At 34.2% G+C, this 26103-nt stretch overlaps 1 protein-coding gene and 1 long non-coding RNA gene across 2 annotated transcripts in view; both read left to right on the top strand.

The window, feature by feature from the left end:
• The window catches only part of LOC108774996 (uncharacterized), a 54478-nt gene that overhangs the window by 15388 nt on the left and 12987 nt on the right, over positions 1-26103 (top strand). The window contains exon 2 of the mRNA XM_018541264.1: positions 18116-18478. Coding sequence (XP_018396766.1) covers positions 18116-18478 — 363 coding nt within the window. The remainder of the gene's footprint in view (positions 1-18115; positions 18479-26103) is intronic.
• On the top strand, positions 1851-4051 carry LOC108774999 (uncharacterized). Its single transcript, XR_001940746.1, has 2 exons — positions 1851-2110; positions 3889-4051. It is a non-coding gene; the product is annotated as an uncharacterized LOC108774999 (long non-coding RNA).

Below are 26103 nucleotides of genomic sequence, written 5' to 3' on the forward strand. Positions count from 1 at the left end.
ATACATGACAATCCCTACCTGTCTTCAATCACTATCACACACACCCGCCCACTCATGCACGGAAGCACCCACCCACCCACCCACGCACGCACGCACACACGCACGCACACGAACACCATAGACACACCGCCGTGTCCAACTACGGCTCTATATTCGTACATACATATACAAACATACAGAAATATTGTACTAACTCTCACTCACTCACTCACCATTTACATTGTACATACAAAATAAAGTTCTGTTCTTTTCTAATTCCATATTTGAGATTACTCGCTGCACTTTCTCTCCGCCTTGAACTTCTTTCGAATCCTGCACCACGAATAACCGACGAGTTACATCCGCGCGCATTTCAAAAGTTAGATCGTTACAAACTCAATGGATTCATTAAAGTTTACAAAGATCCCCTTCTAAACTTGCGAAAAGAATGTTGTTTACAAGACATGTAAACATTGTGATGCAACTTTTGTATACCAGATCTGTAAACAGTTAAAAACCGAATTATTAGAACATAAAAGTCATCAACTGAACTATGTCTACTTATTCAATAGTTGCTTTTCATTTACTCCGATTCTCAGATAATTCTCACTTGTAACGTCATAACTCAGTTGAATGCGCGTTCCTTTTGCATTCTGAGAAGTGAGATTCAACTAAGTTTTTACCTACAAATTGCACAAGTCGAGACCGTGTGCTTTATTGAGTCTTGCAAACTCACTTTAAAAGTAAAGTTATAAAAATCTGTGTTGTTATTTGTTAATTTTACCAAAGTAAGCAAGTAGTGACGTCGTTAATCTGAGTATTTTATACTCAGCTCACTTCAGACTCATTGTCAGTTTCACTTATATGTAAATGGAAAGCAGCTAATATAACTATAACTATAGGTTGCATTACAATAATGAATTTGAAAGAATGGCAATTTTAGATTCACGACGTACATAATTATTCCCTGATAGCAAAATGTTGCTAATTTGCGTGCAAATTAACAGCAAACTCAATCAAATTTTGACTACAAAACCGTAGCCATCTGCGTCCGCACTTGACTATGGATTTGACAACATTTGCTGACATGTTTTGCAGTAGATTGGTAGCAAAAACCGAACAAAGTTTGCTGAAATGATCTGATAGCAGATTGCGTGCAGATTGTGAGCAGAGCCTGCTGACAGAAGTTGACGACAGATTGTACAGGTTAACAGCAGAAACCGCGCAGTCTGCGCTTAGCCATTTAAAATTTAAATTCCTATTCGAACCGCATATGCGTCTCTCTCTCTCTCTCTCTCTCTCTCTCTCTCTCTCTCTCTCTCTCTCTCTCTCTCTCTCTCTCCTATATCCATAAATAGATATATATGTAAGTTGTATACCTACGAAATGCGGATTTTCCTAAGTAGCGCCACGCATACGTTCTTACGCGTGATGATTTGACATATATAGTATTTTATTTGGCTATTCCTAGTCCTAGATATCAGAGAAACGCAACCGGGTTAAGTCAGTATCGCAAAATTACTAAGAAAAGTACTAAAAATAGCGGCGATTGCAGACGAAATATGAAATCCACCAATCGTCTATTAGTCAGCCATTTTTAGTACTAATGAATGAATGTCATGATTGGCTGACAGTCAGCGAATCAGAATGCGGCACACCGGTTGCGCTTCTCTAATATCTAGAACTCTAGCTATTCCTAACCTACAAAACCATATATGTATATGGAAAATTGTGAGTGTAAATATTATAGTTTTTTTCTGCTTCGAAAATGTCGAATTTCGTACGAAAAGACCATTTAAGGAAAGTTTTAATTCATTACTTCATTTTGAAGGAAACTATTGCTCAAACTTATTGAATATTTATAGAAGCTAACGACGAACATGCTTATCTCAAGACACTTGTGAACGTTAGTTCAATCGATTCAAAACTGATGAATATGATGTGAAAGACAAGGCTAAGGAAAAACCACTGAAAAAATTTGAAGTTGCAAGCATTGTTGGACGAAGACTCCACTCAAACTCAATCATAATTGAGAGAAGTATCAAATGTGACTCAAAATATTGTTAGCGAGCGTTTGCACACAATGGAAAAGATTAACATGTGTTTTTCCTCAAAATTCTGCATTTCATAGGTATACACCTAATATACATACAATGATGGAAAAAAATTCCGTAACTACTTTCCGTAATTACTTTCCAAGATATTTGACTGTTACGATCAAATATCTTGGAAAGTAATGATTATGGAAGAAAATGTTTAATACAAAAGTTTTAGTATATCAAGTGGTCTATTATCAGGAGACGCGGTAGTGTCTCCGGCCATGTTCAAAAACTGAGAGACGCTACAAGTCTCTTATCCCGAGCCACCAAAGTCCATTTTTGGGAGGTGCATAACTAGTAAAATATAAAAAATTTTGAATTAAACGTTATATATGCCCTAAAAGGCGGCATCACCACGAGTAATTTGAGACAAAAAAATTTTAAATCGGTCAAGCCGTTCTGCTGATATAAGCGGTCGAAAAGTAATAATTTTAATGAAAAATTAAGAATATGGTTATATTGAAGTAACTTTCATGTGACCTTAAAAAACACCGTGAAGGTCAACTTTTAAATGGAAACTCCTAGTTTCTATTACATATTCTCAAAACTGGTGTCAAGACGTTTCTGGAACATTGATTACGAACCCTTATTGCTTGACATCTTCCTGAGTTACGAACTTTCAAAGTTTTAGTATCGCGTTATCTAAGGTGTACCACGTGGTACGGTCGGATATTCACCTCTTTGAGATGCTTGATCAAAGTGAGTCCTTGCGTGAGTGCGTGCACATATATGTATGTGTGAATACAATCAGAGATAAGGACCTCGTGGTTCGTCAGTCCCTCGATATTTTACGACTCCAAACCCTCTCTGCTGTGTGCACATGTTGGACGTAATTAAAAAATTAATGAATTAAATGTTCAAATTGTTATCCGTTTACTGCTTGACAATGTGCCAATCGGATGTAGATACTTTGCAGTATATTTTCTAGCATTTCCTGTCCAATTGAATTTGAAACGTCTAATATTCTTGCTCATAATTCATTAATGGTTGCCGGTTTTGTTTCATATACTTTGCCCTTAAAATATGCCCAATAAAAATAATCAAATGAGGTTAGATCTGGTAATCTAGGTGGTCACTCGATTTGATCTCTTCTACTAATCCATTAGGAAATGTTTCATTGAGAAAGTTACGAGTCATTATGGCAAAATGAGTTGGGGCCCCATCCTGCTGGAACCAAACATTTTCAAAAGCATTTCCTGTAATGTTTTAAATACATGGCACAGTTTTAGTAAGTGCACGTAATTGTGTTCATTTATATTCCCTTCGATAAAAAACGGACCTACAATACGATGACCTATTGTTCCAGCCCAAACATTTAGTTTGTGGGGATATTGAATGTGACAATCTCTCATCCAATGAGGATTATTGTCAGCCCAATATCTTAAATTTTGACGATTGACAGATCCATTCAACTCAAAGGTGGCTTCGTCAGAAAAACAAATTCAATTAAAAAATTGATGGTTTTCATCACATCGTCTCATCATTTCCTCACAAAACTCAATACTTCTGTCGAAATCATCTTCAGACAGTTCCTGAACGAGTCTCATTTTATACGGGCGGCAATAATGTTTTTTCAAAATTTTCACTTTTTCGTATACTATATTATAATTTAATTATTTTTTATATTTATACTGAGGAAGATTAAAAAAGTTGTCGAAACGTTTACAAATATGTATATTATATAAGAATAAACATCTATTTTCTTGCGCACTTATATCGCACTTATATCTGTGTTGGCTCATTACAGCTATTCTTTCTCTTACATTTATTTTTAAATTCTGAGCCTTAATTATTTTTACTTATTTTTAAGATGGTAAAAGTGGGATCGCAACAAGAGGAAGAGAGAACGCGAATATGATTGTAAGTATAGGACCACAACAAAAAGGAAGAGAGCACGAGTAAGATGGTAAGTAGAGAATCGTAATGGATGAGAGAGAGAGAGAGAGAGAGAGAGAGAGAGAGAGAGAGAGAGAGAGAAAAAATAAATATATAAATAAATGATCTTTATTAACTTTCTCAGCTATTTCAAGAGTATACGAAAGCAAATCAATAAGTACCCGTGTTAGTAATAAAGACACACAAAACAAGAAGACAATTTTACAAAATTTTTTATTTTTTAACGTAAAATGGACTTGTTTCGGCGACGATCTCCTTATTCGATGTGAATCTCTTTCCATCGAACCATTTTTTAAGTTTAAAAATAAAAAGAAGTCGCAGAGAACCAAATCTGGAGAGGTAGATGTGGCAACGATTCATAGAACAGTTCGACTAATTTGACTGTGGTGACTGCAGAGGAGTGAGCCGATACATTTTAGTGGAACAACACCTTTTTTCGCCAAATAAAGTCTTTTCTTCAATTCAACATCGAATCGGCCCAATAAATCAGCATAGTACTTGCAAGGTAATAGTTTTTTCCTTCTCCACATAGTCATTGAAGATCAAGCTTTGCACATTCCAAAAAAACAGTGGCCATTACCTTTTCGATGGTATCGTCTCGGCCTTCGGAGCACGTTCGCCGAGTGAAGTCCACTGTTTTGACTGTTCCTTGGTCTCCGGTATGTAGTAATGAATTCATGTTTCATGAACGGTTACGTCTCAACGCAAACACTACTACGGATTGTGCTTAAACAAGCTTCAAACACAGCTCCGAAATTGATAGCCGTATCTGCTTGTTGTCCACCGTGAGCAATTGGGCCGACAGCTTTTTCATTCCCAAGTTATCATACAAAATATTGAATGCCGTTCCGTACGACAGGCTTACGACGGCTTCTGCTATTTCACGCACTTTCGTTCGGCGATCAGCGAGAATCATGTCGCGAATCTTTTCAACGATTTCCTCAGTCTACGTCTGCCGAGCGGTCTGCGCGCTCCTCATAAAAAATAAATGAACGATCACGTTTGAATTTGTTGAACCAATATCTGACAGTTGTCATAGATGGTGAAGAGTTCTCATAGACAGCATCCTTCGTTTCTATTTTTTCGCACGTTCTATACAAAAATAAAAATCATATCACGTATCGATATTGCTCTTTTTTCATTGTATCAAAAAATACCAAACGCACTCAATACAAATGTCAAATCAAAACTATCGCATGAATCACTCTGAAATTTTGTATGGCGTCGTTTGAAAGATAACAGTTTACGATGATAATGCCAACTTGTATTGGCTACGTTGCCTATCTTCAAACATGGGTACTTATTGTCCTCATAATAAAATAATATATATAATCTTAAATCTAAATGAATAAAACATTAAATACATATTCTTTTAACAATCTCTTAAATGGTTCAAATCTCTCATAGTGTTTTAGCTTATATGGTAAAGCATTACAGATTTTTACTCTTTCATAAAACATACTCTTTTGTGCACATTTTGTTTTGCAGAATTGTATTGCAATATCTTTATCTTTTATTTTCAATATCCACAATTTCTAACTTATTTCTTAGTTGTTTTGACAACATGTCATGTAATATTTTAAATATATAGATGTACATATATCATAATATAACCCCTATTTTATGGACATAACTGCAGTGCTTGCAGTATGTCCTGCTTTGAAGTATCTGTTACATTACAATATGTTTCTCATAGCTCGATTTTATAACTTTTGTAATTTGCATAGCTATATTTTTCCCATATCAATCAACAACGTTGCATAATATTCAAAATAAGGTACTATGATTGTCTTGTAGTTAATACATCAAGTATAAACCGATATAGAATTATCTATTTTCTTTATCATGTAATCACAATGGTCTTTAAACCGAAATTTATCATTTACCATATTATATTAGATGTATAAATTAATTCTCGGCCTTTTTTGATCAACATTGACATTTATTTATAAAAACATGAATACAAACTCAATCTTCAAAGTAATCTCCCTCTATCTATATATTTTTTCCATCTTTCAGGCAATTGCCGAATTCCAGATCGGAAAAATGATGGTGGCTTTGAATTAATGAATTTATCGAGGCTATTTTTGATCTTTTAAACTGACTTAAATCGAGAATCAATTAGGTGATGTTGTAAGGCTTGAAATAGGTGATAATCCGAAGGAGCTAAATCTGGAGAATACGCCGCATGAGAAAGAATTTTCCAGCCTAAATCGAAGATGGTTACCAAAGTGTTTTTTGCTGTATGGGAGCTGGCGTTATCCTGCAACAGTATCACCTTCCTTCTTCCACTGCAGTAAATGACCTTTTTTCTTCAAGAGCGTCATTTACACGAATCAATTGTTGTTGATAGAGCTCAAAAGTCACGGTCTGACATTGATGGAGCAACTCATAATGGATCACGCTTTTCTAAGCCCACCAAATGCATAGCAACAACTTTTTAGCATGGATGTTCGGTTTTGCGATGCTCGTTGACGGCTCATCTGGACGGACCCATGATTTTCGCCTCTTAGGATTCTCGTACAATATCCACTTTTCATCGCAAGTAACAATTTTGTGCAAAAATTCTCTTTCTTGGACCTAGAAAGCAAGGAGAGAGCTGTATCGTGATGTCTGCTTTTGTTTTCGGGAATGCGCTCATGAGGGATCCATCGGGATTCTTTGTAAATCCTCCCCAGCTGTTTTTAGGGGATAACAAACGTCTTGCTGGGTTACTACTCCAAACGTATTTGCAAGTTCTAATTGCGTTTAGCAAGAATTCTCGTTCAAAATTTCCTGCAACTCCACGTCTACCACTTCTTTTTAGTTGATCAGGGCGTTCACGATCCTCAAAGTCGAAATTGTTCACTCGAAACTGTCGGAACCATTTTTTACACATACTATACGATATAGTATTCTCGCCAAAGCCGAACAAATCATTTCTTTTGTCTCAGCTGCGTTTTTTTTAAGTTGAAACGCGAAAAGAAGGTCAATTTTCGATTTCTGCGAAAGAAGTGAACCGATGACTTGCCAAATCGTGCTGCATCCTTCGGAACAATCAGTAATCAAGAGGAGCCATGTTCGGAGAATACGGCGGGTACGGTAAAACATGCCATTTGAGCGTTTTTAAATAATTTTTTACGACTTTTGCGACATGAGGCCGAGCGTTGTCGTGAAGAAAAATAACTTTATCATGTCTTTGCTCGTATTCCGGCCGTTTTTCTCGCAATGCACGGTTCGAACGAATCAATTGTAGCCGATACCGATCACCCGTAATAATGGAATCGCCAGGTTTCAGCAGCTCATGGTAAACAACACCCTTTTGGTCCCACCAGATACAGAGCATGATCTTTGAGCCATGAATGTTCGGCTTTGGTGTTGATGTTGAGGTCGATGGCAACGATTGACCGGGCTTAGCATAGTATTTTTTTTCTTGGGATTATCGTAGAATATCCAATTTTCATCTCCAGTCACAATCCGATGCATAAAACCTTTTCTTTGTTGCCTTTGAATCAGCTGTTCGCAAGTGAAAAATCACCTTTCAACGTCTGGGTTTCAGTTCATAAGGCACCCAATTTCCTTGTTTTTGAATCATTCCAATGGCTCGCAAACAGAACGACTTGTTGAGATACTCCCAATGTTTCTGCAAGCTCCTCATGCGTTTGACTTTGATCTTCTTCGAGTAATGCCTCTAATTCTTTGTCTTCAACGCTGAAATCTCCATCCTTGAAACGTCGAAAACATTCCCTACATAATTTATCAGTTGGAGCAGTGTCACCATAAACTTTGATAAGCATTCGATGGGCTTCAGTTGCACTTTTTTTCCAATTAAAGCAAAAAATTAAAACCTCCCGCAAATACTGCTTGGTTAACACGAAATTCGACATTTCAAACAGTAAAAATTAAGGTTTTTGTATGAAACTCAAAGCGAAATAAACTGAATATTATTAGCAGATGCCTAACCTTTATGAAACCGCCAAAATCAGATGTCACTATGAACCATTCATAATAGCCGAAGCCATCTTTTGGAAAACGGACCGAACTAATTTGAACTCCCAATATTTTCGGAATAACTATAACGAAATACGAGTGAATAAAGAATAATTTAATTCTGATATCTCCTGGTATGACGTAGTAGCAAACTGCAATACAACACTGTGAGAAATGGGCGGAGATTTGCGCAAAACAGACGAGTTTTTAGCCGATCCGAGGTCATTCTCTCGTTAAACGAAATATACAATTTCGCGTTATGAAGGAAATCTCAAGCATTGCTAAAAAAAAAAACATGGTTCGCACTTTCTAGTACCTCGCAAGCAGGACAATTCGGTGAGTCCACGATGTTCAACCTATGATAACTAGCTCAAGCAATGAGTGATCACACTTCAGTCTATTCATAAACGTAACCTATCGAGATTTAAACTGTGAAATCACGTATTCCTTGAATTAGAGAAATAATTCTGTTGTCGAGTCAGTGTCCCACTCCATCAAGTCCTCAAAAATTTAGTTTTTTACAGATTACGAAGGTAACTAAGAAAAACATTGTACTCCCCTGATAACAAAACCGACTACAAAACCGTAGCCATCTGCGTCCGCATTTGGCTATGGATTTGGCGACAACATTTGCTGACAGTGACATGTTTTGCAGCAGATTGGTTGTAAAAACCGAGCAGAGTTTGTTGACAATTTTTGATTGCAGAAAGGCAACAAATTGTAGACAGAGTCTGTGTATTACCAAATATTGTCAGCAGACTCTGTTCGGTTTTTGCTACCAATCTGCTGTTAGATCATGTCGGCAAATGTTGTCGCCAAATCCATAGCCAAATGCGGACGCAGATGGCTACGGTTTTGTAGTCAAGATCTGATCGAGTATGCTGCCAATTTGAGCGCAATTTGGCATCATTTTGCTATCAGAGTAGTAAACTGCTGCCAAATTGCTGTCAACGTCTGCTGACATGTTTTTGTCAGCATACGTTGACAGCATGTCAGCAAATTGGTAGCAAAAACCGAACAGAGTCTGCTGACAATACAGACTCTGTCTACAATTTGTTGCCAATTTGCAATCGAACATTGTCAGCAGGTTCTGCTCCAAATCTGTTTCCGCAGGCTTTGCTATCAGAGTCCGAATCTACGTTCAACGAAAACACCACTTTGGCCTTGCCATCCGCTCTCTCGTTACTCACAATCTCGCAGTAGCCCAGTGTTTTGTGTAAACTCTGGATGTAATTCTGCCACATCTTCCACTACCTCCTTCACTATTGGGTACCACTTCCTGTTCCGGACGATTAAATATTGAGAATGATTTTAGATGTTGAGAACTTATAATTACTATTTATTTTTTAATTGTGTATTAATATTGTTTATGTTCAACAGAACATTTTGCACCAGAAATGTGAGAACGGCTACGAGTTGACGGCAAAAAGAAATTAAAAAGCTGTGCTATTCCAATGATTTTTTCGTGGAAAATAGTTATAAATATAGCTCAAATGGATTCTATCTCTACAAATGTAAGTTTTTATCATAGTTAGAAATAATACATATGTGTGTCTGATTTTTACAATTTGTGTCACTAATGTATAATTCATAGTTAATAATAGTATTATTTATCAATTTTAGGATGATGTCAACAGTAGAACATTAAGTAAAGTAAAGGAAAAGTTGATAAATTAGATGGAACAGAATGTATCAGAAAAAAATGGTAACATTGCTGTGTTAACAAGAAACATTCTAAATGAAGAATAAGTAACTGCAAATTCAATAATCTAACATCAATGCGAAAGAAACTATACGTATATCATTAAATATAATTGATATGACGGAAATGTTGGAACAAGCAAAGAAAAGAACTATATTAGAAGTTAGAGAAGCACAATCAAAAGAAAGACACAAAATTGAAATTGCAAGGGCGCATAAAATAATTGTAAAATTAGATATGTCAAAAAGAAAAACAAAATCAACAGAACAAATAGATCCTCTCAGCAACAGCATTAGAAAGGTACTAAATAACGATCAAATCGAAATTCTGTATTTACCATCTGAACGATGTGGCAGATAGTGTAATGATGTTCTATAATAAAAACAACTCTTAGATTGAAATTATCTTGTGATAATAGTGGCTACAAAGAAATTTTACGGCAAGAATTTTCTTTTCTATACTCTAAGCATACACTTAAAGGAAAACTAAAAAAAGTCAACTCCCACTTGGCATTTTTAAACAAATGTTCGACTTATTAAGTGTACAAGTATCACTCTTTACTAATGATCGAAAAAAAAACTTGTAACTAATGAAATGAGTATTATCAAAGAAAAATAGATCGATCAAAATACAATGTCACAAGTCTGGCCTCTCGATACTGTCCGATAAACTTGAAATATATATATATAGGGCTAGGTAATATTTAAAATAGTTCCACTTTAAATATGTATTTAGAATAGAAATGACATTTTGCATTTTCTATTTTAAACGGTTTTTTTGAAAATCATTTCTATTTTACATTTGAATTAGAATCATGTCTATCAATTAACCATTTATAAAATAGGTAAATAGTTTTTCTATGCGTGTTCATAAATTTTCCCTAGTCATTGGATGCATCTAGAAGCACGACCGTCCACTGAGTGTTTAGTGAACTTTTTTATCTGATTGGCATATTCCACATTAGACCTAAAAATATAAACCAAACAGATACATACAAGAACTCACTGAACGCTCAGTGAGCGGTCATGCTTCTGGATGCACCTATTAACGCATAAGAAAAACGAAGTCCCGTGATTGGTCAAAACAGTTTCTTTTATGGCGATGTTGACTTTAACGCATTTGAGGCTTTCACGGGTATTAACTACAATTATACCAGAAGATTTACGGGTTATCGTCGTATTTTTCTTTATTCTTTATGCCGACGTTTCGTGAACCATGCATATATGTAATACTCCTGTATTGCTAGTGCCCCATCTTGACAATGAGTTGGAGCGGTGCCAATATCACGGTGACGACATAATATTCACGTCTCTTTCTTCTGGTGTGCTGCAATGTTCTGCGCATGCGGTAACGAGTAACGTATGCGCGCAAGGCTGTCACACACCAGGGGGTTAATCACGTAACTTTTTCTCTAGGGCGGAAACGTGAAAAGTGAAAACTTTTATGAATGTATGTATGAACATATACACACATACATGCAAAAAATTTTCACGTTTCCGCCCTAGAGGAAAAAGTACATGATTGACCCCCAGAAGAAAGAGACGTGAATATTATGTCGGCACCGTGATATTGGCACCGCCGTCGGACCTCTACTAGCAATATAAGAGTATTACATATATGGAATCATACCGTTTACTTCATCAGGACGAGGGATGCGCTAATACAGTATATGAAACGTCGGCATCAAGAGTGAAGAAAGACACGGCGATAACCCGTAAATCTTCTGATATAGTTGAACTTTAACGTTTGCGATCATTCGTGACTCGAGAGCAGTGATGCACATTTAACTCCAAACGCCACAGAAAATTCGCCTCCTCACTTTTGTTCCACCAACTGACTCCGCACTCGCAACTAGCTTAGCACCACCGAATGTCAATTAACAAAAGATGAAAGATTTTCTGTGGCGCTGGCGCTCGAAACCAAATAGGAGGCGAAATATGCATCACTGTTCGCGATATTATTTGTGTATTTGTGTCACCGCGACGATGTTACGTAATCTGTAATACGTTACATAATAAATAGTGTACATATACCATAATCTTATTCATTGATTATGCAGTACAAGAGACTATTCTCTAATGATCTTCACCTTGACATATATTGTCAAGATCATAATCCCGAATGACCTTGAATAAATTTTAGCTATTGCTCGTTATTCGTTAAAAAGTTATTTAACAATAAAGCAGGGAATGGAAGTAACTCGTTACTTGTAACGAAGTTACAGTTACAAGTTACTTTTTTGGTAACTTTACTGGTAACTGCGTTACTTTCTTTTTTTGGTAACTGTAACGGTAACGAGTTACATTTTTTGGGTAACGGTAACGAAATTTACAGTTACTTTTGTCGTTACTTTGCACACGATTGAACACGGTTCGATTGGATACATGCTATTTAGCGCTTATCAATATGACTTGAAAGCCCTTAGACATTCGGCCGTTATGATTCAGTAATTATTTTACACTTCTATCTTCTATGTAATACATAGGACATACAAATATTTCAGTTTGCTGCATATTTTACAGGTTTTAGAATTACAAAATTGTGTTTAAAAAAAATTAAAAAATAAATTAAATAATAGTAAAATGAGAAGGGCTATGAACCCAAAAGCGAAACAGTTTAAAAGACGATGACAATAAGTGTCGAAACGTCGTTTGTTTTTATCTTGTTTTATCTATGTATTGTTCTAATATATATTTATACATTTAATTACATTGTCATCGTCGTTCTTATCGGAAATAAACTGTTTCATTTTTGGCTCGTAACCCTTCTCATTTTACTTTTATTTAATTTATTATTTGAGCCATTCTACATTGTTTTTTTTTTTTAAATATAACTATATATTTGTCAGTATTACATATAAAAAAAAATGCAAAAGTACATTTTTAAATTGATTTTAAAAAAGTAACGGAAAAGTAACGAAAAGTTATTTTTCAAGTAACGGTAACTGTAACGAGTTACTTTTAAAAAGCGATAACTGTAACTGTAACTAGTTACATTTTTTACTCGGTAACGAGTAACTGTAACTAGTTATTTTTAAAAAGTAACTTTCCATTCCCTGCAATAAAGATTATATGCGTTATGTACTTGTGTATTCATAAAATGAATATTCCAGTATTATGCAAAGTAATTTTAAACGTAAAACACTTAAAAATATGTATACTAAAAAACATTTTCTTATTTGAAAACCATTTAAAATACGTATTTATTTATTCTACATTAAAAATGGATTCGAAAAATCTATTTTACAATTTACATTTTAAATACACTTTTTAAAAGTGTCTCATATTTAGTATTTTAAATGGAATTTGAAAGGTATTTTTACATATATATACATACAAATTACATATATATATATATATAATTATCTATGTACAAGTATTCCTCTACTTACAAGAGATTCAAGATTTTGGTCGTAAATGGAATTAATCGGATGTTAAATAGTATATAATTCATGTAAATAGTATTATATTTCATGTAAATAAAACTTTATTAATGTAAAATAATTATTTCATTATTGAAAACAATTACAGACTATACTTAGCTTAAACGTTTAAGGAAACATGTTTTTTCTTTGAATTGAAAAAAACAAGCGAAATCTAATTATGTATTTTAATATTATAATACGTATATACGTTTCGTCGGTCGTAAAAAACATATTTTCTGTTTTGATGCACTGCTGACCAGTGTAATCTAAAAATATGTTTTTTCGGTAAAAGTGCATAAAAAGGGAGGCCAGCGTTATGACCTTGACATGTTGTCAAGGTCATGACTCTGAGTGACCTCCAACAAGTTTTAGCCATCGCTCGCTATTCGTTAAGATTTTATTAACAAAAAAAAGTTCTTCAATAAAACCTAACTGTTCGACATGTCTGTTGTACGTATTCGACTTTCCACGCGAAGCGAGGCTCACCCCACACTAACAAATGGATTGGGTTAGGTTATTTTTAACAATAGTAAAGCCCTCCCGCAGAGAGGGGCTAACCTACTACATTCACGCAAAGCGACTCTCACCCCATCTCTTTCTCTGCGAAGGAGCTCGCAACTTCAATGTCACCTTATGTTGTAAAGTGTAGGTATATGCGTGCCTACCCAACTCATTTGTTGGTGTGGAGTGGGCCACGCTTCGCGTAGAAAGTCGAACACGTGTAACAGTACAATCATAGAAGTCGTGCACTCTGGAACCCGAGTGACCTCCAACAAGTTTTCGCCATCGCTCTCTATTCGTTAAACAGTTATTAAAAAAAAATAATGAAACAAAAAATATTATAGATGAAACACGATTTTTGGATGCAAAGTATACATTTTGATCCTTTAAAGCAGGTAACTTGTCATTCTAATATAGCACTGATAACCTAATATAGCTGATAAACAATTCGAAACTCCTGTTTGTTTTGATTTCTCGTGTTTCTATATTAAGTATTTAGTATTGTTCAGTCTGGCATCAGTGCTTCAATAGAAACATGTTTCTCCACAATTTATTAATCTTACTTATTACAAAGATTGACGGACAATGGTTATTTGATAGTTATGAACGTGACAATAAAAAACAACAAATCAATTAAAGAAGACTCTCGAAAGTTTCAAATAACAAGAATATAACGGCTAATGAGAGCTATTCGCTGTTATTAGTGCGATCATATAAGATATGTTAAAGAGTGAATATTATATATACTACGTAAGTAGTTCCCCCCAATGACAATAAAAAACTATTTGCCGTCCCTGTTAAAGATCGTCGAGTTGAAACTAATTCCACTTATTCGCCAATATATTGCTCCAGGATCAATCATATATATAGCAACTATTGGCATGCTTATAACAAATTATCTAAAGAAAATTATATTCATAAAACTGTCAATCACAGTGAGAATTTTGTAAATACAATTGCCGGAGTACATATGCAAAATATAGAACGACTGTGGCGTGATTTGCGTACTGGACTACTGCGTTATGGTACAAAGGCAGAGCATTATAAATATTACTTAGGGAGTTTTTTTCAAATGGGAATAAATTTTTTAAAACGTATAGATACATTTTTTGGTTTAATGGCTTCAATGTATCCTATCACTATTGAAATTTCTAATTGAATAAATTTTTTATAAAATTTTGTGTCCAAAAATTGTGCTTCATTTATAAATCTTTTTTTGTTAATAACTTCTTAATGAATAGCGAGCGACGGCTAAAACTTGTTGAAGGTCACTCAGGGTCATGACCTTGACAACATTTTTCAAGGTCAAGGTCATAGCGCTGGCCTCCCTTTTTATGCACTTTTACTAAAACATATTTTCTTCATTATAATAAATATATAATATTTTAATTTTCGTATAGTTTTTTCCATTTTCTTTTAAATGTTGGATGCTTAATTTTAAAAATAACTATTTTTATTTAAACAATGATTTATTAATTATGATAAATACTTTTTTAATCGAAATAAATATTTAATTAAATCAAATAATTTAATGTTAACAAAATATATTTATTTCATTAAAAGATATTTTTTTCTTAGTATAGATAATTGATACATTTTTATTTATGTTTATGTAATACTTTATAAAATAAGAATAATCAGATATTTTCTACAGTATCGATCTAAGAAATAGAGATTTCAAACTGTAAGGTGCTTTTTTAAACATTTCGCTACAATGAAGTTTCACAATCTTAAAATTTATCTCTTTTTAAAGGATAAAAAAGATAAACTTTTAATTTTGTTGAGCAATGTAGTTATTTTCTAAAATTTAAATCTGTTTCTACTTTATGATAAATTGTCATTACTTTTACAGTTTTTGCAGGTTTTACTATTGCTGTAAAAATCTTCTATTGATAATAATATAAATAGCAAAAGCTTGCTAAATGTATCCACTGCGTCTAATCGATCTTATTGATATCTTTTTCATTTTGTTTCCTACTCTGACTGCAATATTATTGAGGACGTTAGCATACGGTGAATTTTTTCAATGACGCTAATTCTGTAAAAATATCGGCTTTTAACAATTTCTTGTTAGTGGAATTCTAGCTTTTTATCTAAATTTCTACTAGAGATTGTTTCTTATTTAATTATCACGTCTGTAGAACTCATTATAATATTGCCAGACACATATCTATATTTATATCTCTGCTTCGTTTTCGAATTGGATACTCTATATTAGTTTTTTTTTCCTTCCACTACGAATACCACAATAAAAAAAAATAATTTAAAGAAATTTCAAAAAGTGTTGAATATAAAATTATAATAAAGAGAAAATAAAAATTTATTGAATTTAGAAACAAAATACAGACATAATTTATAAATATTTATAGCAATTAAAAAATAATTCTTTTTTTTAATACATTTTCAAAAAATTTTGGAATGTGCTAATTATTCGATAATATCCGTTTATTTGAGTCACTTATAAATATCAAATAAGATTGGAATTCTATGCGCAGACGCGTGCGTCTACATTCGGCTTTTGCATTAAATATTCCGTATCGATCGTGAACTTAATTTCCAAACGATGAAATTATGAACGATCTAACTATGTCGAGATATGAGTCAACAGTATGAAATCCTACAAGCTATCATATACCTTGAGTAGATAGTGTTATGGCTTGTGAAATGTCTAGTACCATCGGTGTAGTCTAATTACGTCAATATCGCATTTCCTCTCTGAACAGACGTCGTACGTTACTGTACTCGAGGAAGAGCTTTCTCCTCGATTATCTGCTTTCCTTGTCAGCAAGCCGGCACGTACGATCTATCTCCAAAGCCCGAATAAACTAACCACGCAATCGGATTCGAAATACGTACTGATATTCTGCGCCCGAACTTCAAATTTATATATACAGCCTATGGGCGTTTATCGGGAGAGTAGTTTTGTGCATATTACAAGCTACATAGAATACACTGAATCTACAAAATTCATACATGGAAGAGAGTTGCGGAATGGTGACCTAAATTGTCCCCTCTAAATATTTTATATTATTACTTAATATAAATAACATTTAGTATTAATAATATATAAAGTAAATAAGAAATGTGTAACAAATTATTATATATTGGAAGTATGCATTAATTTTAAAGGATTTTATTATAAACTTTTGTATTTTTATAAAATAAGATTTAATGTAGAATATTTTACGTTCATGAGGAAACATTATAAAAAAAAATAACAAATTAATTTGTTATTGGTGTAAAGTTAGACATGTAATAAGCGAATTCTCAAGCTACAATTTCTAATGTTTATTTATTGCGTACAATTCCAAATGGAAAATGTAATAAAAATAGATTAAATAGTATGCATTCAACAATTCTCCTCTACGTATCCATTGTACGTACATACAATAAGTATCAAAAATTGACCGAGGGGGCTAGGCAATCGAAAAGCTTAAATATTGATCAAGTTGCATTATGACTTTTTTTCTTTACTGTAACTTAAATATAACTTAAATTTTGTTGAAAAATAAATAAATGTATGTGTGCGTGCGTGTGTACGTATGAATGTAATGTTTGTACGAGTAAAGGTCACTTATAATAATATACCACTTACGAGGGGAGGACCAGGTGATTCACCCTGGGATTTCAATCCCAATTTTTTTGGTGATTCTAGAAGTGAAAAAAAAGACCCGTGTCCCGGCGTTTGATTAAATAGGCCTTAATTTCTGAGTAATAAATTTGTGAATATTGGCCATATCCGAAGCGCGCCGCGTCGCGCTGTATGAATCTTGGGAGGTAGGGATGCTTCCAACCAATGCGATTGGCTCCGTGAGTCAGACGCTTGCCTCGTAATTCGTAAGGTCGAGTTTGGAAACGTCAACGAAATATGTTTCCCTCCGGACTTACGGAAAAATAAATGTGTATATGGTATTCCTTCATTTATTCATTGTGCAAACTGTAAAAAATTTATATGCTTTAAATGTTTTTATGATGTTTATCATCCAAGTGATTATTCCGCATCGAAATGATTGAATTTGAATTATGTAATAATATGTATCAGTATCATTAAAATAATATTCACTTTATGACTCAGAAACTAAGGCCTATTCAATCAAACGCCGGGACACGGGTCTTTTTTTTTTCACCTCTATAGAATCACCAAAAAATTTGGAATTGAAATCCCAGGGTGAGTCACCTAGTCCTCCCCTTGTTAATTTATAGACAATGTTCGTTAAACAAAAGCTAAAATAAAACTTTAGAGACAATTTTTAAATTATCAACTTTTTCGTAAGGTAAGCAAAATTTGCAACTGACAAAATGTGCCTTAGTACTAACATAGTAGGCAATAATGCTATATATTTCTATTCTATTTTAGTAAATATCTTGTTTAGGAGAGCCCCTCTGATAGTAACCTTTACCTTGACATATGTTGTCAACTTTATCATTTATATGAAATAATTCTGTATTTATGCAATGGAAAGGAATACAGCATAATACAATATACATTTAATACAACCGAAGTTATGGTATTATCAACAGCAAAATATATTTTTATGTTTGCAGAATCTTGGCAGCTGATTATCAAACGCATCAACATACCGGCTATTGTAAAAGTTCATGATACCGATTACATTATCCTTGATTGCGACTACGACCTTGAAAATACATCCAGTAAGGGTCTCGTCGTCAAATGGTTTTTTAATACCAATCAAGTTATCTACCAATGGATTTACGGCAGATCTCCTTTGGCGGACGAACCTGCTGCAAAATACGTCGATCTAACGTATAAGGCTAGCAATGATCCACACACTGAGTACCGAGCCATAAAATTGAATAGGCCAGGTGTCGATCTTACTGGCGAATATACATGCGTTATATCTACCTTTGCAGATGAACGAATGGCAAACGCTTCAATGATAGTGTATTGTAAGTATCATTGTGTTTTCATATTTGTATATATAATCTCGACCACGAACCTAATGTTTCTAGTTTGTTCTATTAAGTTCATTTGTTTGATTTTTGCGGCTCGCTACTAAGCCACAACATCATGTGATAATAATACTGTTTTATCTTCATCGAGGAACACAATATATAGGATGTTCCATTTAAAGGATTCACTCAAATATCTCAGAAACACCTCATTAAATCGAAAAATGTTTCAGAAAAAAGTTTTATGACTTCAAGGGGGACATAAGATAGTATCATTGGTTTAACCCACCTTGGGTGTTGTCGTCAAGGTCAAGGCAAGATTAAATTAAAAATTAATGATTTACAGATTTTAATTATGTCATTCAACATTATTAAGATCGATCTAAAGATACGCAAAAAGCATAAAAAATTATTCAATTATTAATTAATCAATTTAATTCGTGATATTACTGCGGTAGTTTAGTAGTGTTACGTTTTGAATCTAAAAAATTTCGGCGCGCAATTAAAAATTTACAAACGTAATATATAAATTCACATGCAATTATATAGAAGAATCCGAGATTCAGTTTGACCATTATGGCATGTTCTGATCGGTATTCATTGGTTTACAATTTTTTATATTAATATACGTAATACATTTCAAAAAATCGGTTTCTGAGATAATTTACATTAAAAAACAATATGACTTAAGGTATGTAATACAAAATAAAATCAATCAGAATTTCTTGAAATTAAAACTATATTTATATTAAGCTCAACTCTCTGTATTCATATTAAGCTTAACTATATTTATACATAAGCATTTAAAGATCCAAGCTAGACTGTTATAGGCTTTGTATTCGTATTAGTTATGTTCGTACATTGACGATCCTTAGATTTGAATATTGTTTATTCACGTGCCTGAAAGAAAGCGTTTATCATTTCACATATACCAGTTATTGCGAAGAATATTACTAAGGCCTCGGTAGTCCAATTGGCTAAAACACTTCTGCGTTAAGCAAGGTGTCCGGGTTTGACTCCCTGCCGAGGTAATATTCTTCGCAATATATTCAAATTATAATTAAAGATAATAATAATTGACTCGTATAATTAAAAAATCTTTAGCAAGTGTAAAGCCTAATCGAGTCTTGAAAACAAGATGTTAATGTTTATTATATTGTGTGAATTTATACATATACTACGTATGTAGTCCCCCCGCGACGCTGATAGTTCTTTTAGCATTGACGCATACATATTCACTACCGCAGTATATAAATTCTACATACGCAGTATATAAATTCACACAATATAATAAACATTAACATCTTGTTTTCAAGACTCGATTAGGCTTTACACCTAATGCTAAATATTCAAATTACTGACAAATTTTTAATATGTTATTCATAAACTTTAATAGATCATTCAACGTGAATTATGAAGATCCAAGATGTAATGAGGATTAAAAAATTGTTCATTTAACTTGTGATAGTACTGCAGTAGTTCATTAGTTTGCGTTGTAAGTCTGAAAAAATTTCGGCGTGCATTTGGGAATCTACATCGTAGTATATAAATTCACAAAAATTATAATAGAAGCATTCAATATCCAGCCTTACCGTAAATGGTTTATTCTCATCGGTGTTTGAAATTTCACGGTCTAAATAAAAGTTTGTTCTTAGAAAATATGTCAGAGGGCACTCGCAGTGTCATGTCACATTATTTTTTGACAAGTAGCATCTTTCAGCTGATTACTGTCAAATTTTGAACGGAATTTATCGAGAGATTTTATTCCTGTAGACGATTAAAGCGAGCAACCTTTGTATTTTTTGCAAAATGGAATAGACCGAGTTTTGTGCAGTGATCAAACATCTAAATATGAAAGGTTTAACGCCGAAAGAATCAGACAACAAAATGTGGAGAAAGCAGAAAGTGTCAGATTCAGCAATAGAGGAGCAGCAAAAGATGGAAGAGAAGTGAGAAGCAGAAAAGGACGTAACTTGAAGAGGATTGCAGAGTCGGTCATAGGGACCGCAAGAAGGAAAAACAGAAAGATGAGAGAAAATAAAGAAGTTAAGCTGATTAAGAGAAATCATAGGCTCAAGATTCGAGAATTCGAAATTGATGAGACCTAGAGTCCTAGAGTGCGTTCCGAGTCGCGCATGAAGCGCGTAGACTGCATAGAAAGTCGTTCCGAGTTAACTATTGCGCGCTTCGAAAGCGCTTCGAGAGTACTTGAATTCCCCAGATTGTACTAACCGTACTGAATTCTTAGCACTCCACTCAGCGCATTGACTGCTTCTCTTTCGACCTGAGGCAGTTGATGCGTCTGATGCGTTCATGCGGTCTATGCGCATGATTTGTAATTCGGAACGAGCAACGAGTACCGGACAATACAACAATGAACGGACGAATATTTGCGATTTGCGATGGAACAGCGATTACAGCAATTGCATGATTTCCCGGTCTTATTAGAGGATAAAAATAAAGTATTAATTTTATTTTTAAATGAAGAGGATATGGCGAAAGTAAGCCAAGATAAAATTAATGGCATTATTCAACAAAAATTAAAAGGGCGAAGTAAGAGTCAGAAGTAAATTACATTTAAAATAATATTAAAATGTTAACATATTTACAATAGAAATATTACAAAAATTGCTTAACAATTGTTACGCGCAGCATGTTTTTAATTTTAACAATTGTTATGCGCAGCATGTTTTTAATTTTAAGTAACGGGCATAATGTTTTTTAATTTTAAGCAATTTTTTTTTGTAATATTTCTATTGTAAATATGTTAACATTTTTTAAATTATTTTAAATGTAATTTACTTCTGACTTTTACTTCGCCCTTTTAATTTATGTTGAATACTTTCATCAAAATTAATGGCATATTATTTTACCTTGATTTATTTAATGTATAGATTAGACGTTATATTAATTAGGAATTACGCGATCGACGTAATCAATAATTTTTTTCAACTCCAATTTGTTTTCCACGTGATTTATCTACTATTAATAGAAAAAAAAAATTTTCTGCGTATCATTTAGAGATATGCCTTCGACTTCATTTTCACTAACGCTCGAGTCGGAATTGTCATCGGAACTTTCATCATTTTTCTTTAAAAGTATTAAAGAAGAAATTACAATTATTAGAAATTGTTTATTGACGTCTTGTATAGCGTCCATTTTGAACTCGCATAGCTCGCACAGGAAACCGGTCCGAATTGATAAGCGCTTCATGCGTGTTATGCGCGCATTGAAAAAACGGAACAATTTCAAAGTGTTGTGCATCAGTATTGCAGTCCACGCGCTTCATGCGCGACTCGGAACGCACCCCTAGATATCAGAGAAGCGCAACCGATGTTCCGCGTCCTGATTAGCTGACTGTCAGCCAATCATGACATTCATTCAGTGGTATTAAAAATGGCTGACTAAGGGTGCCGTCACATACAGCCCGCAATCCGTAATCCGCACCGGATGTCCGCAAAAGTTGCTAGGCATTGCGTCCGTAACGTTACGTGTATTTTATCTCCTTATGTCCCATGGAGCCGTAATTCCGTAAAAGTTACCAGTTTTTACTAGTAATGCTATACATTATTTTTTTATTTAACAAGTTATATTGATTATTTTTAACTTATTTCATAAGAAACCTGCAGAATATATCTTGATTGTAACAAAAACTTTACTTAAACCGTCAAATTTAGTCAAATAGATAAAATTAGAAAAAGCATTACTAGTAAAAACTGGTAACTTTTACGGAATTACGGCTCCATGGGACATAAGGAGATAAAATACACGTAACTTTACGGACGCAATCCCTACTACTTTTGCGGACATTCGGTGCGGATTACGGATTGCGGGCTGTATGTGACGGCACCCTAATAGACGATTGGTGGATTTCATATTTCGTCTGCAAACGACGCCATTTTTAATACTTTTCTTAGTAATTTTGCGATACTGACTTAAGCCGGTTACGCTTCTCTGATATCTAGGACTCTAGTAAGACCGAGCGAACGCAGTTCTGACCAAAGGCGCGCAGAACTAGAAGTAAGCCGTAGATAGTTAGATAGATAATTGTTCTTGGCGTTAACTATTATTGAGTTGATTGATTTCATTGCGCATAGAGCAAAAAATTGCCCTCCTCTCAAAAGAAGGATAAAAATGAAGCATACGCCTAGCCGCATCTCTAATCTCATCCTCAAACGGATAAACATCAAGCCGAGGAAACGATAGCCTTTGGAAATGGAAGCTACAAATAATTGCAAAGGAATGAGATAGTCCCGAGTGTTTATAAGGTATTTGTTTGGAATTATGACTTTATTGTCGATAGAGAAAGCTCTAGTAATTCTGGACCAGTCAAGAGAGCGCAAAGTATTGTGGAAAGGTCAAATTTAGAATAGACTCTGACACTTACAGTACGCGGAGATAAACGAGGAAGTTGAAAGAAGTTTCAATTAAGTCATGATTTTAAAAAAATGGAAGAGTATGTTGGTTGCAAGAGAAGAGTAATGATTGATCGCTTATAAGACAATGATCAATTCAGGAATGAGAAGAAACATATATTAGAAAATTGAATGATACAGAGATGATTGCTTAAACAAAAATCATAAAGTCAAAGTCAAAGAAAGTTTGGTTCAAATCGATATTGAGATTGTTAATGACTACTGCAGCGAAAAATATGAGAGAAGATATCTTTCAAAATCGGGCTGGAAGACTGAGAGGTTCGTTTATCGTCCCCAAGCTTCGGAGGACGATAACCAATTGCGAGTAGGAATGGTCGATACCTCTTGATAAAAATACCAAGGTATACCATAATCAGATTGGCTGCAGTAAAAGGCAGACGACAAAGCGAGTCACAACTCTGCTATTAACCACGTATATGCGCCTATGTCTTCTGCTCCCTTCACTCTCTATCTAAATATTATAAGTTCCCAATGTGGACATTATCATTCCCCCGGTAGACGCTGAGATCTAGGGAGGCGTTGCTAATCCTAAGGGCAGTACAGGGACGTTGAAGAACAATTGGGCTAATGAACGCGCCAGAGAAATTTAATCCTTCAAATATTTTTTAAACAAACATTTAAACTTTAAACATTCACATAGTTATATAAATATTAGTCATACATTTTTACAATAATCACACCAAATATAATAATATATCAATCAATCTTTCGTATATATTGATTTAAGTTGAATGATATATCTAGTATTAAGTTGTACGATTTGTTTTTTATTATGTGCAACTAATGTTTTTTGTACGGAATAATCGTCATAAACGCATCTGTGCATGTTTTGTTAGGTTTATTGTGCATCCACCCAGTCTAACAGCTAGGTGGATTAAGTATACAGTGATATTTTCTCGTTGGCTGGGGGATGCGCCCCCAGTCAATTAGTTTAGTGTCCATGCGGGGGGGGGGGTCTCTTTGGTCCCCGCAATATATATATTTATTAATTGCGCGCGGCATAGCCACTTTTTTATTGATGTATTACCCCAGGGGGAATATGTTTCCCTCTGGGGAAGTTATTTGATAAAAATTAAGTGAGCTAATCTGTTCTTATCAGCTTAATACAGTCCCCATAGGGGGCTCAGTATATTAATCTATTTTTTGGGACCAGGCGAGTGCTCGGAGCTTGCTCCGACCTTGCCACGGGTCGACTCCGCATTGCATTGCAGCGGAGTGCGGCCCAGTGAGTTGTTTAAATATCAAACAATTCACCTGCCTGATCCCAGGAATTGCCGAGAGTGAATAGTGATAGTGGCAAGTGCGAGTGATAGCGCGGAGTGACTGTGCGACTCCCCCCCTCCGCGCCCGCGCGCGACACCGTGTGCGGGCGTACGCGACCGTACTCCCGGCACATACTGAGTCCCCCGGCACCGTCGGCGGTCACCGATTATACTATCATTGTATAGCGCTCATTGAGAGCTTTAATTTGATATATATTTTAATTTATTTATCTCAGAAAATACCTCGTACTTTTCCACATTTATTTGTGTTTTTTCTTTTATTCTGGAGAGGGATTTTTTATTCTGTATAAGGAAAATGAAATGGCATGAGAAATACGAAATGAGTGTTCCGTCGGTAACTCCAGCATCTCTTTAACTAGTGTTGACATTCGTAACGCTACTTGACCGTTCTATAAAAGCATTGGAAATGAAAACGTTTGAAGCACTCGCTAGTGGCAACTCGGACGCACCAAAAATCATGGTATAAATACAAGGATATGCTCATAGTAACGCCAGATAACCAATGAGAATTGCAATATGATTATGCCATCATTACTCGGTAAATCCAAATGATTAAAAATAAACTAAACCATGGTAACATCAATGCATTAAGATAAGCAAAAGAATTTTCATTTCAAATGATAAAAATAAAACAAGCAATAGAAATATAATCATTTCTTGAGTTTTCTTCAGCCAATAGTTTTTTTACCTCATTAAAAATAACAGAAATACAATAAAACCTCAATTATTCGACCTAACGTAGAGCGGATTTGTAGAAAATTCGGATATTCAAAGTATTTTTACTTTATTATTTTACTTAGAAACATGTTATATGTAGCTAGAAATAATTTAATTAAGGCATAATCGAATAATCAGTTTGTCGAAATTTAAACGTACTCAAGTTAAGTAGACCACCCTGTACACAAATAATAGTATTTCGTTTATTTGATAGTCACTAATATGGACAAATAATTTTAGTCACATAACTTTAACCTGAAAAATGTTTTCATCTTTTATATGTATTTTTGGACGTGCTGAATCCGAATCCATAAATAAAGTATTTTATCATATTTAGGTGTGGAAAATTAAACTATAATACCTAAAAAATAAAATACAATATGTTTTTATAGGATACCAACTTTATCTTTCTGAAAAACCTGATATGGTAGAACACATCTTTCACTTACGGATTCAATAATCATAAAAAGTATCTATTCTTGTTAGAATTAATTGACCAAAATTTGACGTAAATATTGTAAAAAGGTTTAACCGACAGCCTTGTGCAAAAATATTAGGCACCCTTATTATTACAGTTACATTCGACATGCATTCTTAGAATTTATTCTTTTGTCAGTGATTCGTTGAATGGTATGTTTACTCTAAAATATAAACAGATATGGTTTCAATAGAGTAATAAATGATAGAGCGCGTCAATTGAGAATATTTGTATTTTTCCAGTAAAGTATTATGCTATTGTCGGTGCTCATAGTGAAAATGGGTGTCCCATTTTAATCGACGCATCCAAATATCTCCTAAAATACGCCAGCTATAAAAAAATGTTTCAAATAAAAATGGAATGGTGTCGAGGGGGACACGTTTTAGTCACATTGTTTTTTTTCTAAGTGGAGGCGCTAAAAAGATATGAAGGTCACCTCCACTTTTTTAAATGGAATTATGTAATTTTTTTTAGATAACATGATTCCTCTAACTATTTTGCATATAAAAGTATTAAGGTAGAGATACCAAAAAACCAATAATTTTCGAGATATTTTACCCTTTATTTTGGTACATTTTGACACAAAATGTTAAATAACTCGTAAACTGTTGACTTTTTGATTATCGTACCTTAATACTTTTGTGAACAGAATAATGAGATAAATCAAATGGTGTAAAGAAAACACAGTTGCGTATTTAAAAAATTATC

Source organism: Cyphomyrmex costatus, unplaced genomic scaffold (assembly GCF_001594065.2).
Source record: "Cyphomyrmex costatus isolate MS0001 unplaced genomic scaffold, Ccosl1.0 scaffold280, whole genome shotgun sequence".
Taxonomy (NCBI): Eukaryota; Metazoa; Arthropoda; class Insecta; order Hymenoptera; family Formicidae; genus Cyphomyrmex; species Cyphomyrmex costatus.